General features: G+C 35.6%; 2 protein-coding genes across 8 annotated transcripts in view; one reads left to right on the top strand and one right to left on the bottom strand.

Annotated features, from left to right (window-relative positions):
- LOC124142734 (mitochondrial Rho GTPase 1-like) overlaps window positions 1-2,271 on the bottom strand; it is a 29,230-nt gene extending 26,959 nt beyond the window's left edge. For all 3 annotated transcript variants that reach the window (XR_007222507.1, XM_048400737.1, XM_048400738.1), the window contains exon 1: window positions 1,939-2,271. Coding sequence is in view for 2 of the 3 variants with exons in the window: in XM_048400737.1 (XP_048256694.1) it covers window positions 1,939-1,981 (43 nt within the window). In the remaining variant the exon portion in view is untranslated. The remainder of the gene's footprint in view (window positions 1-1,938) is intronic.
- Window positions 2,272-2,303: 32 nt separating this feature from the next.
- Window positions 2,304-16,483, top strand: part of LOC124142736 (uncharacterized WD repeat-containing protein all2124-like) — a 29,562-nt gene continuing 15,382 nt past the window's right edge. The window contains exons 1-5 of one of the 5 annotated variants that reach the window (XM_046511368.2): window positions 2,321-2,452; window positions 4,874-4,997; window positions 12,033-12,221; window positions 12,973-13,100; window positions 13,465-13,645. In XM_046511368.2, the coding sequence (XP_046367324.1) occupies window positions 12,143-12,221; window positions 12,973-13,100; window positions 13,465-13,645 (388 nt within the window). In that variant the 5' untranslated portion in view covers window positions 2,321-2,452; window positions 4,874-4,997; window positions 12,033-12,142. Of the gene's footprint in view, window positions 2,453-4,564; window positions 4,719-4,873; window positions 4,998-12,032; window positions 12,222-12,972; window positions 13,101-13,464; window positions 13,646-16,483 lie in introns of those variants that run through there. The other 4 variants (XM_046511367.2, XM_046511372.2, XM_046511370.2 and 1 more) reach the window with 4 other exon arrangements.

The raw sequence follows: 16,483 nt of genomic DNA, 5'->3' as shown, positions 1-16,483 counted from the left end.
AATCCATACCCCAGTCCCATCCACAAACACAGGGTTTTACCTTGACTTACAAAAGTGGGGGTTCAGGGGAACCCCAATAATTTAATTTTAAGGGTCCTTGTAGGCAAAATGAGGGTCCTGCAACAGTAAATTAATGAAATGGTGTTGTGTAGCGTACTGCATGTTTAGGTAATTACCTTTGAGTCTGGAATGAATCAATGATCATGCGGACAATGGTCATGATTAAGGTGTGATGTCTTTTTTGTGAATTTGAAATGCTTATTACAACACATTTTCCTACATCTGACTGATAAAAATGCCAGGGATCATTAAACGAGTAGTAAGTAATTTATTTCAGCATGTGTACATGGTGTATGTCTTTATGGATACAGAGAAAAACGTATCGTGTATCGTATCATCACATGATTTACACATTTCATTGAGGTGAAAGTCACTAAAATATAGATTTATTTATCTTGACTCACAACAAACTCTAAGGATGGTAAAGGGGCGTTTTTCACAAACAACAGTGACACAGCATTGAATGCACAAGGTACATATATTGGAATTGGAGGTAGGCTTCCTTTTTGCAGGATTTGTACTCGAGGTACATTCTTGTGGTACCCATGCCAAGAAAATCAACATAAACAGCGTAACGTTTTCACATCGTTGTGGTAATGTTGTGGATTGGTAACGTTGAGATATAACGTTTTCACAAGGTTATCATGTTACTGTGTAACATTTTATCACAAAGTTCCAACAACGATGCACTTTTATGGTGTGAAAATGTTGTGCATCGGAAATCTCAAGTTTTTGTAACTACGTTTCTAAAACTGGTGCAACATTATACAGTCTGCTTCATGATAGTCATATAATCAAATTTCATATAATTGGTTCACTGAGAGATTTTGACAATGATAGAACAAAAAGATTGAATACTGTACGAGTCTGGCTACAGAGCTATAAACTACACAGTGATGTGAATCGTAGCTAGTAACAATGCCTGTTTAATACATCTATTCACGTTTGGATTCTGGTTTAGAGTAAGTCCCCAATAATCCATGTTTGTACAAACAGCTGCCTAAGGGGCAACAAAATGAAGGTTGATTGTGTGTCATTGTACTGCGAGGTTGTGGGACATAGTCATATGTATTTTGTTAACAGGTAGCTGGTGTTTTACGTTTTGAACAGTGTCACCAAAACACAACCTAACTGTTAACTGGGTTCTACAACACCCTGGTTCTTTTGCAAAACATTGGTAAAACGTATCTTGAACCATACGCATTCATGTGACAAAAACATATTCCAAAACATTTTAGCTGGTATGGTCATGAGATAGCGTTGTCACAACGTATTTCTTCCTTCTAACACAACGTTATTTCACGTCTTTATGACGTCCATGGTAGTCCACAGAATAATGATGTATGGATGTAATATCATAACATTAACACAACATAAAGTACAATGTTCCCACAACCTAAAATTATAACATTCCCACAATGTTGAATACAACATTCCCAAATATTGTTGATGTGAAAATGACGTATTAAAACATTATCCCACAAAGTTGTCAACATACATGGGAGTCCACAGAATAACATTGTATGGATGTAACATCACAACATTGTGACAATGTAAACATAATGTTACCACAACGTGGTAACGTGATGTTGTGAGCTGGGTAATCACATGCAATATTATCTTTGACTTGCTGATGCAACATCATCATACCTACCCTATCATGTTTATGAAACAAAATTCTTTCAGCGTAAGAGTCTCACTAAGACTGGGTGAGTCAAATGTGACTATGTTCAAGACAACAGTCTCTTACACCTAGTATTATAAAGATCTCTCTTGACATGAGACTCGACAATAGGACTGGACATTTAAACGAACTTTTCTATTCCATTTGTGGATTCTGGGGGAAGTTGTCAGGTGTGCGTTAACTTGGCAACTTACCATCTCCCACGAGTAATATTCTCACGTCTCTTCTTGATCCCATGATGAATGATGAAGAACGTTTGATAATAACAATAAATATATTCTACAACTTTTCAAGGGCAAAGTGAATTTACGATGTCACATTTTGATGAATAGGGATAACGCCTAAAACCCTCGGTCCATTCAGAATCAAATTAGATTCTATATTCTACTACGCGAAAACATGCAATCCTGCAACTATATTTTCTTCATCTTTTTCATTTATCCTTGTAACCTAAGGTTTTTATCTACTTCACATGATTTCCGAAAACCATCGCCATTTTCTTTAGGAACTTCCGGATAATGTACGCATGCCAATCAGATTTTGACCAATCATATTTGGTTTTACAACAACTCGTCGGCTGTCGATCCGGCTGAAACTTTTCGTCTGCTAACGATAGTACTGGTGGAACTTGGCGACAAGCACCTGTTTGTTATTTTACTTTCAATTGAGCTTTTATTGTAAGCATCTTCAAAGCAAAAGACTTGATATGTGAGTCTTAAAGTTTTATTACCCTTTTACGTTTAAAATACGATTGTAAACTCTCTAGAGAGACAAAAGAGGTCAGACAGGTATGACACCGAATTGGAGACGACACATGATGCTGTAAAAAACACATGTCAAAAGACCTATAAATTGGAATAATAATAAGAAGTGGTTTTATGACTTATGTGTTTGTCGCTGCCCTTGTTTCAAACTTAGGTAGACTCTGGACATAACTTATTACGAAATAGGTCATGTGTGGGGCTCACAGGCACAGGCACTGACAGGAGTTCATAGCTATTCATAATCATTGTATTCTTCGGGGCCAAAGGATACATAGGTAATGAAAATCGATATTCTTCGTACAACTACAAATTCATTACTTTGGAAATTGTTTGAGTGAAATGTTGGGTACTAAAACTACAATTTCTACATAATTGTGTGTGTCTGTTTTTTAAAGCTGCACTTTGCAATTTTAAAATATCGTCATCAATTCTAAATTAAGGTTTTCATTAAAAATATACATATATATATCCTGAGCTTGCAAGTCGTGAAAAATATTTAAGCGCTTTTCTTTATGGTCATGTGATTGGTGCACAAATTAATATATGTTCCCGATATAAGTGTGTGCATTAAAATATAGTAAGTGTGAATATATATAGATCTATGGCATAATTACATTTTGAATTATTACTGAAATATTTTAATAAATATTATAAACTAGTCCAAAGGTACAAACAGCCCTGAAATAAAATATTATCAATGTAATAAAGGTACATCCGCATCCACTAAAATTATTGCTTGTTTGATAGGCATTATTTAGAAGTTGACAGGTGACAAGGTAGACACAATTTTATGGATAACAACTTCTTTAATACTGTAAAAAGCGATGTTTCGGTATAGATCCTTATACCGTTGTCAAGCAGTCTTGCTTGACAACGGTATAAGGATCTATACCGAAACATCGCTTTTTACAGTATTAAAGAAGTTGTTATCCATAAAATTGTGTCTACTTTTTAAAATTATTTCCACAGACTGAAAACCAACATGTTATTTCAACAAGGCACAATTAATGTCATGTTTAGTATTTTAGTGGCATGGTCAGTATATTTGAGGAAATGAATGGCTATTAATCACCTGCCTGTATAAAATTTTAGTTTGTTCATGCAATATTTAATTTTATAAGGAGTTCAGTTGATGTTCTATGTTTTGTGGAGCTCTCTATGTGGAGATAAATATGATCCTTGACTAAATTTGAAAACATTCACAATCCTGCTGAAATGTTACCATTCTTGGATTGTCAGGCTCCATTTTAAGAACTGACTTAATTTTCACAATTAATTTAGTTATATTTTATTTTGCCCCATTAGAATTGAAGGCTGAAACATTGTGTGGATAATTCCACCAGTGGTTTCTATTACTGATTGCAGCTCTCCCACAGTTTCAATCTGCTTTAAAACATCATTGCTCACTTAAAAGATATTTCAGTAAGGGCAACAATGGAAACCTTATAGAAAATGTTTTTATTTATTAGTTAACTGATCAGATCCAATTAAAAAACAAATTAGTTTACCCTTTTTTATGTTATTGAAATGCACTTATAGATTAAAGTTATAAATGACAGCGAAATACAATTCTATGGAAAAATATATTTTTAACATGTTAAAGAGAACTAATTAAAATAAACATGGGTGGAAATTTCATTTAGAAAATGTTCATTTGTTTTTCATCATGCTTTAGCATTATCTTGAAATGCACCTAAATTGCCTTTTATTAGTGTCAAGTTATAAAAGATATAATATAGAATTGGTGCTCATCATGTTGCAATTGATGTTTTTATAGGTACCCATCAGCATTATGGTATTAACATTTTCGGCTACCTATGAAATAAGTGCCATAAGATTTCATATGACAGAAGGAGCCAGAGATTTATAGCAACAGAAAATATATAAATGTCATTCACTTGAAAATAGCATGAGACGAACACAAATAATCAATGTACAATCATATTGCTATATTGCTAATGTTAAAATGGGTATTACTGACGTACATTGTAAAGCACTGTGTAGGACTGAATGCGGCTAATAACCCCTGACCTCATGGACACAAAGTAATCCCCAGCTGAGCAGATTCAAGTCCAGGCGGGTTGATTCTCTCTGTCTTCAGGCTCAGCTGGTAAACACTGTGTGTTTTGGACCGTGAATATAAATGTGATTATGAATATGTGACTGTCAAACCCTTCCAAAGATTTTATGCAAGGCATCAAGCAGGGAAGGTTTGTGTAATGTGAAGCAAGTTGATTTCTTCCTCGAATTACATCTATCTCTATATGGTATGAAGACACTGATCCACTTGGGTGTAGGGCATGTGCGCATTGTGACCAGGTAGATTAATTGCCTAAACTTGTTTATCGGCACTGTTTACTTTAAGTGAATTCCTGGTGACCGTACATTCAGCTGCTAATGTGCACAAGTAAACAAAACCCTGAGGCCGCACAGTGGATTGAACTTATTGAGTGTTGAGGGAGTTTATCGGCGAGAGGCTCATTCCATAGGTATGTATGATCACATACGATATCTGGAGAAGTTGATAAAGGGACACGTGCTACTGTAGACAGACACTCCCTGTAACTTCACAATATCATAAGTGCTCCTTGTGTGTAACTTTACAAAACCATTTCTGCGAAAGTGTAATAATGACAAAATATTAACATGGATATTTCATGTCTCCAGCATGTTTAGTACATATAGATGGTAGATTCAGTTATGGTACATGTCCAGTAAGCAAGCAGGTGTGTCAGCTAGGAGTAACTTCTACATAAATCAGTGATATTTTGTATACTCAGGTATGGTGAACAATAGTGGTCATTTTAGTTTCCAACTTTTTAGGTAAAACTCTGAAATGTAAAACAATCTGTCTGGTAAAACGTACTGGGTCATTAGAGCCTGTCATGGTGTTGACTGCTTACTAACCTGTAAAGGAACATGGTTTTTTTTGCTGTGTGTCCAATGAAACATAAGGACCAACCTTATTTAGAAAAGCTGTATATATAAAAGTGTGACATGTAAATTTGTATAAGGATTCATTTGAGAATTATGTTTTGTAGCAGTATGTATAAGAGGTCTCAAGCCACTGTGTCATGAATCGGTTTGTTTCTATTCATTCTCTTTGATAATGGAAAAATGTTTCCTAACATTGCAAGTGTCAGGTTTTTAAGTATTGTATAGTGTATCATCGCATGATAGCATGCACACTGACTTAGGCCACGAGTTAAAACCCAGAATTTGGTATAAACATCTTTCAGTCTACAAAGCAAATATTTGTGGCTATTCAAGACTTAAATATGTACTGAAATCATACTGAAAGAAAACGTTGGTAAAGACGAGTAGAATGCTTATGCAACAGACTGTCAAGGACAGAGGTCAGCAGTATGTTGAGGGGTCAATGATGGCGATATTACTGTACAAGTGTTTGCTCTAAAGAACAATGTATAACACCAGTGTATATATGTGAAAGTCAAACAATGAAAATCTGCATAAAGCCTCACTCACACAATGTTCAATTAAAATAGCTTAGTTTACTTGATTAACAATCACAGCTGCCGTCAAGTTAGTTAAGGGAGGGACCATATGATATTCAGGGGGAGTCTAGCTATCTTTTCACCTCATGCTGCAAAACCAGATATTTCTTTAAACTATGAGCCTAAATATTGTTTTGAGAAAAATACATTGCAACAATGTATTCATTGTACATTTCTTAGTGGGAATATATGTTGCAAACAGAAGTAGGAGAAGAAAGTAACGAACATTCAAATATATTGTAAAGTAAATCCCTCCCATATAACTCATTTCTAACTTCCTTTTGCTTACTGTTCATATTTGCTGGAAGCATTACTGTGTTGGTCACCCTGAACTAGCTGTATGACCTAAAGCACCAAGGGGGCACGGGTGGCCCAGTCGTCTAAAGCGCTGCGATTCGCTGTGCAGAGTTGTGTCCCTTGGACACGCCAGAAACTTATGATTGGTTCGAATCCCGGTTCACCCCAATTATGTTTCTGGGTTTGTCAGCACCACACCCGTGCTCGTGGGTTTCACTGAAGTGGTAAATGTCTGAGACCTGCATCACTTCGGGCTTTCCTCTCATATTAAGCTAACACGCCGTTATATAAATGGAATAATGATAAAAGCGGCGTTAAACCCAACTCACTCACTCACCCTATGTGAGATTGTGCTCCCAGTAACACATGCTTAACTCAGCTGCATTGTGTGACATACCCAATCTGCATGGGACCATACTATCAAACACCTTTTTGTCTTACCCAGTTTTGGTTATATGTGATATTGCTGGATTATCGTTTGTGGTGTAAAAAAGTATACAATGTGGTCCAGAATGGGGTCTCATTTATGACACATCTTTGTACTAGTTTGTCTTTCATCAATGTTATTAGCCAGACATCATGAATACTTCACAGGCTGGTATATGCACTACCTTCCTTACAACAATGGAGTCAATGTAAATGGATAAAACATTACTGGTATTACGTGTTATCGTATAGTTTAAATGAAACAAATATGCTAAAACATAACAGTTCCTTGCACCTCTTGTACACACAAGAATGTCAACAGTTTGTCTGGTAATATTATTTTATTCAAACTAATAGTTGGTAAATTGCCTTTTTGTGCTTTTCCTTATTCTGTTTATATTAATTAAAGTGATCAAGGATTTGCCTGGGACTGTCTGTTTTTGTGTGCAAGATATTCTATAAATTTAGTGGGTCCTTGCATTAATCATAGAAAGTGGTTTCTTTGTTTCAAGCAAGACTCAGTGATTGAGTGAGAAACATCAGAAATGGTGTTCTTTTAATTGTGTTTCTAATGAGAACAGAAATGTCATTTATGATAAGAGGCACACCACATGTGAACAAGTTCCAAGGATTCAAACAGATAATTTTTCGACCCACAGGGTTCCAGTGCATATTATTTGCATCCATTCTCAATATCTATGTGTATTGGGTCACCCAGTGCACTATTTTGCATCCGGTGAAACCCCAGTGATCTAGTTATCTTATAGTTCTAGATTACAATAAATACCTTTTGAAATGATACTATCATATCTTATTGGAAATGAAGATTGATTTTGGTAATCACTGAATGCCCTTTGTCAAAAGATATTACAGTGTTAACACAAGTATCATTATAGTTTTGGATTACAATAAATACCATCTGAAACGATATGATAATATCTTATTGGAAATCAAGATTGCTAATCACTGAATGCCGTTTACCATTGATATTACAGTGTTAACACAAGCGTCATAGCTGTATACATCAACAGATAATCTGACATTTTGTCTGGTTGAATAGATCAGCTAAACTAGTCCAGTGCATATTGAAGCAACATAGGTCAGGCCACACAAGCGGCAATAATACGCATAGTAAAGCTTTGACAACTGGGTGAAATGATATGCCATGTAATGTATTGGCCTTGAAGGAAACACTAATGGAGTTATGTATGGGAATTTTATGCTCTTTAACAGAACTGAATAGATCTACAGTCAGTACAGTAATACTGCTGACCTTACCATACTTGCATTTGGGAGCTTGTACGAGAGGGAGCCGACTGACATGGTGACTAAAAGCCATATCCAGTCAGCCCTCTAGTACATGTTGAGGAATACTGTTTGGAAAATTGTTGAAGAAATATTTTATATTCACAGGTTCAGTATTGCTGTATTATTTATCTTGAAATTAATAAATTAATATGACACAACATACTGACTATGAACATGTCATGGTTTAAGGATTGATTAATGTATTTTTACTTGGCTGCAACTGTAAACTGAAATTACTGAAATCACGATATTATATTTTGTTAGGACCGCATGATTGTTTGGATACAGTTTGATTGAAATTCCTAACCGGTTTGAACAGGTACAAACTAGTATTTGTTATCCCAGTTTAATGTGATTAATGATCATTTGCAGTTTATTCACATTTACATTTATGAAACTATCAATAATAATATTGTCACAATCTGATGTATTAATTATTCGCACAAGTCTTTCATATGCTTAATCTGATTCAAGATCAGGCCATGCAAAACAGGAAATAATGCAGTCAGGAAACATTGTGGATTGAATTGATCTGTTTTGATAGTTGTACCTTCAACTCTAGATGTTATGAATATTTTGATAAGAAAACAGTTACAGTATTCGACGTTATAAGCGCCCCGCTCTAATAAGCGCCCACGGCGATATTTGCTAATATATTGGCTAGTGAACAATCTCAATTAGCAATCCTTCCATCAATGTACACAAGACTTATTTATTCGTGTATAATACGCACTCGTGTGTTATATGCACCCTTCATTATGAGCAATTAAATCCTGGAAAAATATACATGTCGTATATAAACATTTCAGGTTGTCAGCATGAACCACGAAATTTACGAACTTTCAACTCTGTTTTTTTTCACCAAAATAATATTCCAATAAGAGCCCCCTATTTCTAATTTTGAGAGAGCCCTGGGCGCTTATTACGTTGAATACGGTAATCTGATACAAAACGGTTCAGTAAGACGAGTGACTGGTTCAAGAATTTTCAAACAATGGCATCATCTAACTTTATTCATGATACAACTTGCTTCATTATACATTATTATAAAACAAAATGTGGAATAATAGGTACAGATAGAGATTGACATATATGGTGTATCATATCTTGATGTTGTGATGCAATAGGGAAATGTTTTAGTCGAAATCATTATAGATTAAAATTCACACAAGAAAGAACCTACATTTGTTAATTATGATCGTTTTCCTGTTACAATGTTAAAAATTCATTGGGATATTAATTCATGTGCTGAAATTAATAATATTTCAATGCTTTCAGAACTTATCTGTACTTGTTAAAAATTACTTTATAGAATCCAGTGTTAACTAATAAGCTAAATATAATATGTACATGCATGCGTTATCAGTATATTATATTCAGTATTGTACAGTGCAGAAGTTAATTGTTCTGGAATATGTGCATGTATTAGGAGTATCAATTAATAATTAAGAAGTACAAAATTGATGATTTCTTTGTTTTATTTTAAATACCAATATATATTAGCATAGGTTTCTTGAAATACCCCTATACAGAAAATTCACTGCAACAAGTACCAGCATGTGATACAAATGGGCATGTTTCAAGTATAAGACAAAGTGAAATGTATTATTACCTAGTTGTTGTTTAATTACACTTTAATACCAGTCTTTAAAAGAAGTGTTCAGCACTTTGGGAGGTCACAGGGACACTCATCAACATGTTACCGTGAATGGGGCTGTCAGGTTCCTTTCAAGGTTGGAGTGCTATATGAGGAGGGTGTTATTGCCAGTTGATAAATCTACACCTGTAATTCTATACAAAGTAGTTGAGATCTATTCCAAGTAGTTGAGGCATAGTAGATTAAAGGTAAAATCTTGTATCAAAGTTTGAGTGAACACAAGCTGGAATAGTCTGCCATTGATTGTTTTGTTACAAGTTTGTGAAAGTTGTGCCAGTCATGTATTGCTTCATGAATAATCTGAATTTGACATACATGTATTAGTTGATTCAGAACTGTCAGCTGTATATGAAATGACTCCAACATGGAACTATTCCAAGGTTGATTTTGAAAAGGGGAATGCACACCTAGGTCACATGGTCCCAAAATTAAGAAAAAACACACAGTAAGACTGAAATGGTTTGACACTCATGGAAATTAACTCAAAACCAAACAAGCCCACAGGGCTAGTGGAATTATTTTCAGCTATCCTTGCAAAAGGTTACTAGTCCTTATAAAATAAGAAAACTTTGATCGATGATACATAATTTACAGCATGTGTAAAAAAACTTACAGGCCCTACGGGCTATTAGCCTGAGATTATTTCTACTAGCCTAAGGCCAATGGGCAAGCATTAATTTCCATCCCTGACACTTATGGTTTCTATTCGCTGTGTAGAGTTGCGTCACATGGGCACACCAGAAACCTATGATTGTGGGTTCGAATCCAAGTTCGCCCCGATTATGTTTCTAGGTTTGTCAGCACCATACCCATTCTCTTGGGTTTCATCGAAGTGGTAAACGTCTGAGACCTGCATCACTTCGGGCTTTCCTCCCACATTAATCTGACACGCTGTGATATAACTGAAATACTGTTAAAAGAGGCATTAAACCCAACTCACTCACTTATGGACCCGTGAAGTTTCCGGGGTAGAAAAGGTCTTCAGCAACCCATGCTTGCCATAAAAGGTGACTATGCTTGTAAAAGGCGACTAACGGGATCGGGTGGTCAGGCTCGCTGACTTGGTTGATGCATGTCATCGATCCCAATTGCGTGGATCGATGCTCATGATGTCAATCACTGGATTGTCTGGTCTAGACTCAATTTTTGACAGACCGCTGTCATATACCTGGAATATTGGTGAGTGCGACGTTAAACATCAAACCAACCAACCAACACTCACTTATGGTTTCTGAAAACAAGGTTGATACCCACCCCTTGCACACACCCTCTGAATCCCCCAGTACTAGTTAAGACCCTCCAGAGCACCCCCAATTGTGAACCAAAAGTATCCTACTAAACCCACTGAGAGCAATGGGAGACATTACTGATCAAGTGGGCCTATGCACTACTAATTACAATGACATGGTCAAGAAGATGAGGTATTTCTGTCCACAGTGTAGCTAATATAGTCAATAACACAAGGTGCAGGTTCGCAATCAACACACAATCAATACACATTTTCTGCTTTAGGTATTATTACTTGTTAAACACTACCTGGGAGCCTGGAGGTGGGTCTTGGCCAGTCAGTATTCTGGTATTGTACTCACTCAGTCTACGCCAAAAACCTTTGAGACTATGTGCCCGAACATGATTCTTAGCACGATGTTCAGTGGAATTAAGTGTTATTATATGTACTATTATTAGCTGAGCTTACTTGACCAAACATAATGCTACAAGACTGGGGCTTTGGACTGCTCAAAATTTAATCTGCAATTGGCTGTGAAAAGTAATTTTTGGCATATGTGTTTTACACATTCCGCTGTTGTTAGTTGTTCTGGTATGTTTTCTTATACGTATTTGATAGCAACTATGGACATTTTTGAAAGTCCATAGACAATGTTGGACTCAAATTTGCGCAATATATTGAACTCATCAGAAAGTTTGCACCTCAAACTATTCATAATTATTTGTTGTGTAGTTAGTCTAGTAATGTGTGATAAGCTACCATGTAATGAAACTTATTGTGACATCCAGTTTCAACACAATGGCATCGTGTTTTTCTGATTCAATAATCATTGGACCCATACCTTCCAAGGTTACATCTATCACAGACTTGTATATAGGTCCGTGCATCTATTGAGTATTGTGGTTCTTGCTTATTTATGTGAACATTATTGAGCAATGTAGTTCCTACAGACATTGAGGCATAGATAACAAATGTGTGAATGTTTGAGTCCAGTTCTGTGATGCTCCCACCATCTCCACCCTCCTGCCTCCAGTGAGGCTCCAATATGGATTGTCATGTTGCTATAGCAAGCCATGCTTTTTTTCTGATCCAGCTTCCTGACAGCTTTGCTCTGATCACATTGCCAGGAGATATTATCTCACCTGTCAGTTCACTTCCGTGTGTTGGTCGCTTTGAGTCGGTGGCAGTGGCAGCAGGGTAACAATGGCCCGCAGACAGATAGAGAGTGTGTACAAGAAGAGGCTGGAAGATGCTCTGGAGGCAGGGAAGGCCATGGATAAAGGTAAGCTTCAGTATTTTTCACTCTTTCTCATTAATATTTAACATATATCATTTATTTATTGATTTGGTTCAACATAATTATTTCCTAGATGAATAAACTTATAATTTAGATACCATCTGTTTTAATTTACAGGTCTTCATAATGATGTGTAGGTATATCAAAACCTTAAAACTTTAACTATTTCCTACGAGTCCTATGGGTGGATACCTTTACCATTGAACATGTTGGCTTGAGCTTTAAAATGGTGTCAGTTATCAATTAATGTAGTGCATTTTAATTTAATTTGGAACTGATTACTGAAGATGTATAATTTCTTGTGCTACCTTTTAGATATTTATATTGTTTGTTGTTTAATGCCCCACACAGTTGATATTTATGAAGATATTATGAACAAAATGTATGCAGTGTTTGGTGTCCAAAGGACTCCTTGTCATAACCCTGATGTTAATAATGAAATATTTACATTAGATAAATGCACTAGCAGAACCCCGCTACCCCTATTTTCTGATACATATGTTGTATGTGTGTATCTATATCTCATGCATATTCTACATATGAAGACTCGGGGTAGAATAAGTCTTCAGCAGCCAGAGGTGATTAGCGAGAATGGGTTATACTGTCCTTCAATGACAGTTTTTGATATATAATATAATTAAATCAAGTCACTTGTGGCTGAAATATTGCCAACGTGACTTAAACTTTATCTCACTCACCATTGATGCAGTTTAGATTGGAGTGTTTATTATTCAAGGAGAATTCACAAAAGTGGAAGTCCTGAAGGAAGTGAAACTGGATAAAACATTAGGTGGTGTCTTTGCTATGAGATACTCTTATGATGGAGAAATGCTGGCGGTCGGATTCAGAAATGGTGCAATTCAGGTAGGAGCTGAAAATAACATGATTATGATACAATGTGCAGTGACATGTATTAATTGATGTAACATTGAATGTTAAAATTTCACCTTGAGTTTTGGGCATGACAGATAGTTAGTCAAAGTGAACATTTCATTGTCGTCATTTATCATTGTTTTAATCACCAAAAAAGCATAATCCATATGTTACAATTAAACATAATTATTATAGATAAAAAAAACAAACTAAAGACTACTGTTTTAGCTGATGAATTTCTTTGTGCCTTTGTTGAACATATCTCTGTACAATTTATTGTCCAATGTGAAAACATGACTGATTAATGTGTCCTGTCTGTTGTATGTGTTGCATGATGTTTACTGCTTGTTGCTAGTTGTTTTCATCACACACGGGGAAAATGATCAAGGAGATACGAAAAACAAGACACGGAGGCTATGCTATAATGTGCATGCAGTTTCACACCAAAGAGCACCACATCTTGCTAGCGAGCACTTCTGAGGGGCATGTGTATGCATGTAACACAGATGATGGCACCCTCAAGCAGGTGCTCACAGGTACGCCATGCTGGGCATATTATTAGTACATGTATGTCCATATGTAAATTTACAAAGGTTTCACAATCTTAGTTTGCTAGCCCAGACTTGTCACTTGACGGTAGATACAGGTGAAAAAATAAACTATTATTAGACTGCTAACTAGACCAGAACAAATTTGACTAGACAAGGATTTTGTTGAAGTGGTAAAAGTTCCAAACTGGTCATGTCTTTAAATAGGTAATAGAGCGCTCTACTAACTTTTGGAAGATCTAATCAAATATAATATATTCATCAAGTCATGCATTTAGGTTTTTTGATCATGATTGATAAAGTAAGAACCTTCTAACCTATATAAACTGTCTTGTCTGAAAAAGAAAATAATTTCAATGTGATTGTTGTTGTGCTGAAAGAACTAGTTTCATAAGGGACACTGGCACCTTTGTGATGTAACTAACATCAAACAAGCTTGACTTCAATCTTAACCTGAACATGGGTTGGCATAATGTGATCAAGAAAACCTTATTGGTCTGTTACCAAACCGTTCAATGCAAAGCAGTGATTAGAAATTATTATTCCCAAGTAATACCTTTCTGAAATCAACAACCATTATTTATAGTACAAGCAGGAAATCAAATGGGTAGAATAGCTCATAATACTATTGATGCTTCAACAAGGGCAGCACTAATTTAGGACTGAAATGATAAAAACAATTGATTCTTGGGCAGCTTTTGAGAAAGAGTGTGGCAAATAGTCGTTTTTATGTCTGATAAATTGTTATCCAGGTTTCAGAATTGATATTTAAGATAAAATCGCAAAGTTTCAGTTTGACATTGATGCATACGAGTCAAGCATCTCCTCACCTGGGAAAACAAGGTTTCAGAACTATGGAGCCAGGGCACTGATTACCCCAACTGATTGGAACAAATTGACAAGTTTGAATGATTTCACTGTTTTAAAAGATTGATGAATGAATGATGAACTGGATGAGTGTATATGGCGTATAATCTTATTTACTTAAGGTTTGTTTTAATGTCCAAATTTTAAACCCTTGCTTTGTTGTTTGCATGTCTCATAACCCTAAGCATGCTAAAGGTGGTTTTGACATGAATAGGGAAAATGTATTTCATACTGTACTGTGTGCAGAAAGTGGAACAAATGTAAACAACTTCTCTCTCTATCTATACATGTAAATCGCCCAGCATGGGAGGGTCATGTGTGTTTGTCATGGGACAATGCCACCTAACAATCTGGATCACTGAATCGGCCACATGGAGGTGTAGTACTGATACAGAGCACACATTATGCATTACTTTTTCAAAAATGAAATACAGCAAAACTGTGAAACCATAATGCCACTTTATCTAACTTTATTTATCTTTAGTTTGAAGCCCCAGTCTCGGTCTAAAAAGTAGTTAAGTTTGTTATTTTGAAGCTATTCAGATTAAACAAACTACAGTCTGAGGCATTATCTAATTCTAACTTTACCTAACTGTTTGAAGCCTGAGTTGAAAAAAAAATTATGTTCTGTCCAATAAACTCCTCTAATAATTGTCCATATAATAACACTAAATGTTACTGAAAATGATGCTAGGAGCTGTATTTGGGTTAATAGTTCCCAAATTTTTTGATCATACTGAAACTACACCAAATATAACAGTATGGAGTTGTGATCTTCCTGCTCCTTCCCTACCCTGTATTGAGAAGCATACACAACTGTTAAGGGGTTAATCTTATATAAATATTTCATTCTCTCTTTAGCAATCCTAATGATTGATTGTCGATGTTTGGTGGTCATGCAATCTAAATTACTAAGAATAAGAATTGTTCAACACAGTTCTTGGTTGTTGATCAATGCAAAGTAAATCGAGTGAATTCAGTTACATTGTTGGAATATAATTCTTTGTTGAAATATTGATCAAGCCAGAGCATTAACTTGGGCAAATGTGAGTGCAAACACATTGACATTGATCAACTTCACCACGCTATCCAGGCATCAGAACCTTCATTAGGGATGTATGTGTTCGATTGACACTTTTATTGCTTTTGCTTACAAATCACAGAAGCAGGAAAGTGTGGTATTTTGGTGCAGATTTAATGTTATCTTTAAATATCATTTGGTTGGCAGATTGCTACCTACACGTTACATGTGTGTCATTTGTAGCAGTTCCTAATGTGATGTTAAATGAGTGTAGCCATCAGCTTTTGAAATACTTTTGTCATATTACAGTAAACTACGGTTATAATGAACTCAAATGGACCACTAAATTTAGTTCGTTACAACCGTAGTTTGTTATAAGCATATATACAACATCTATACAGCAAATGGCCAGGACGAATAATTAAGGTTGTAATATCCGTCAGTTTGTTATAAGCGTGTTTGTGATAAACATATTTTACTGTATGATAATTAGGTATCAGGGGAATGGTCCCTGTTCAGTGCTCAAACATATACACATATATATTGTGCTTGCTCATATGTCATGACAGTTCCTATAGTGACCATTAGGGTTGTTACGATACACTCACGTACTCTGTGAATCAAATCGTATCCATTCATGAATTGAATTTCTTATTCGTGGCCACTAGAATAAAATATTTATGAATATGCAAGCATATGCATTTACATACCCTGTACCTAAAAAGAACATATATGCATAGATTTCTTCAAAGACAACACTCTTATGATATTTAATTTGACAGTATTGTGGTCACTGGTCATTGTCACATTTGAGCAGATACTAGTACCTGGATAAGTATAGTATATATATGTATAAAATATAAATAATTAACAAACCATGCCAAATGATTAATGTTGTTAATGTTTCACTGAATATGACAAATAATACCCCAGATGCT

Source organism: Haliotis rufescens, unplaced genomic scaffold (assembly GCF_023055435.1).
Source record: "Haliotis rufescens isolate VD_foot unplaced genomic scaffold, xgHalRufe1.0.p SCAF_20, whole genome shotgun sequence".
Classification (NCBI taxonomy): Eukaryota; Metazoa; Mollusca; class Gastropoda; order Lepetellida; family Haliotidae; genus Haliotis; species Haliotis rufescens.
This window is presented reverse-complemented; position numbering and strand designations above follow the sequence as displayed.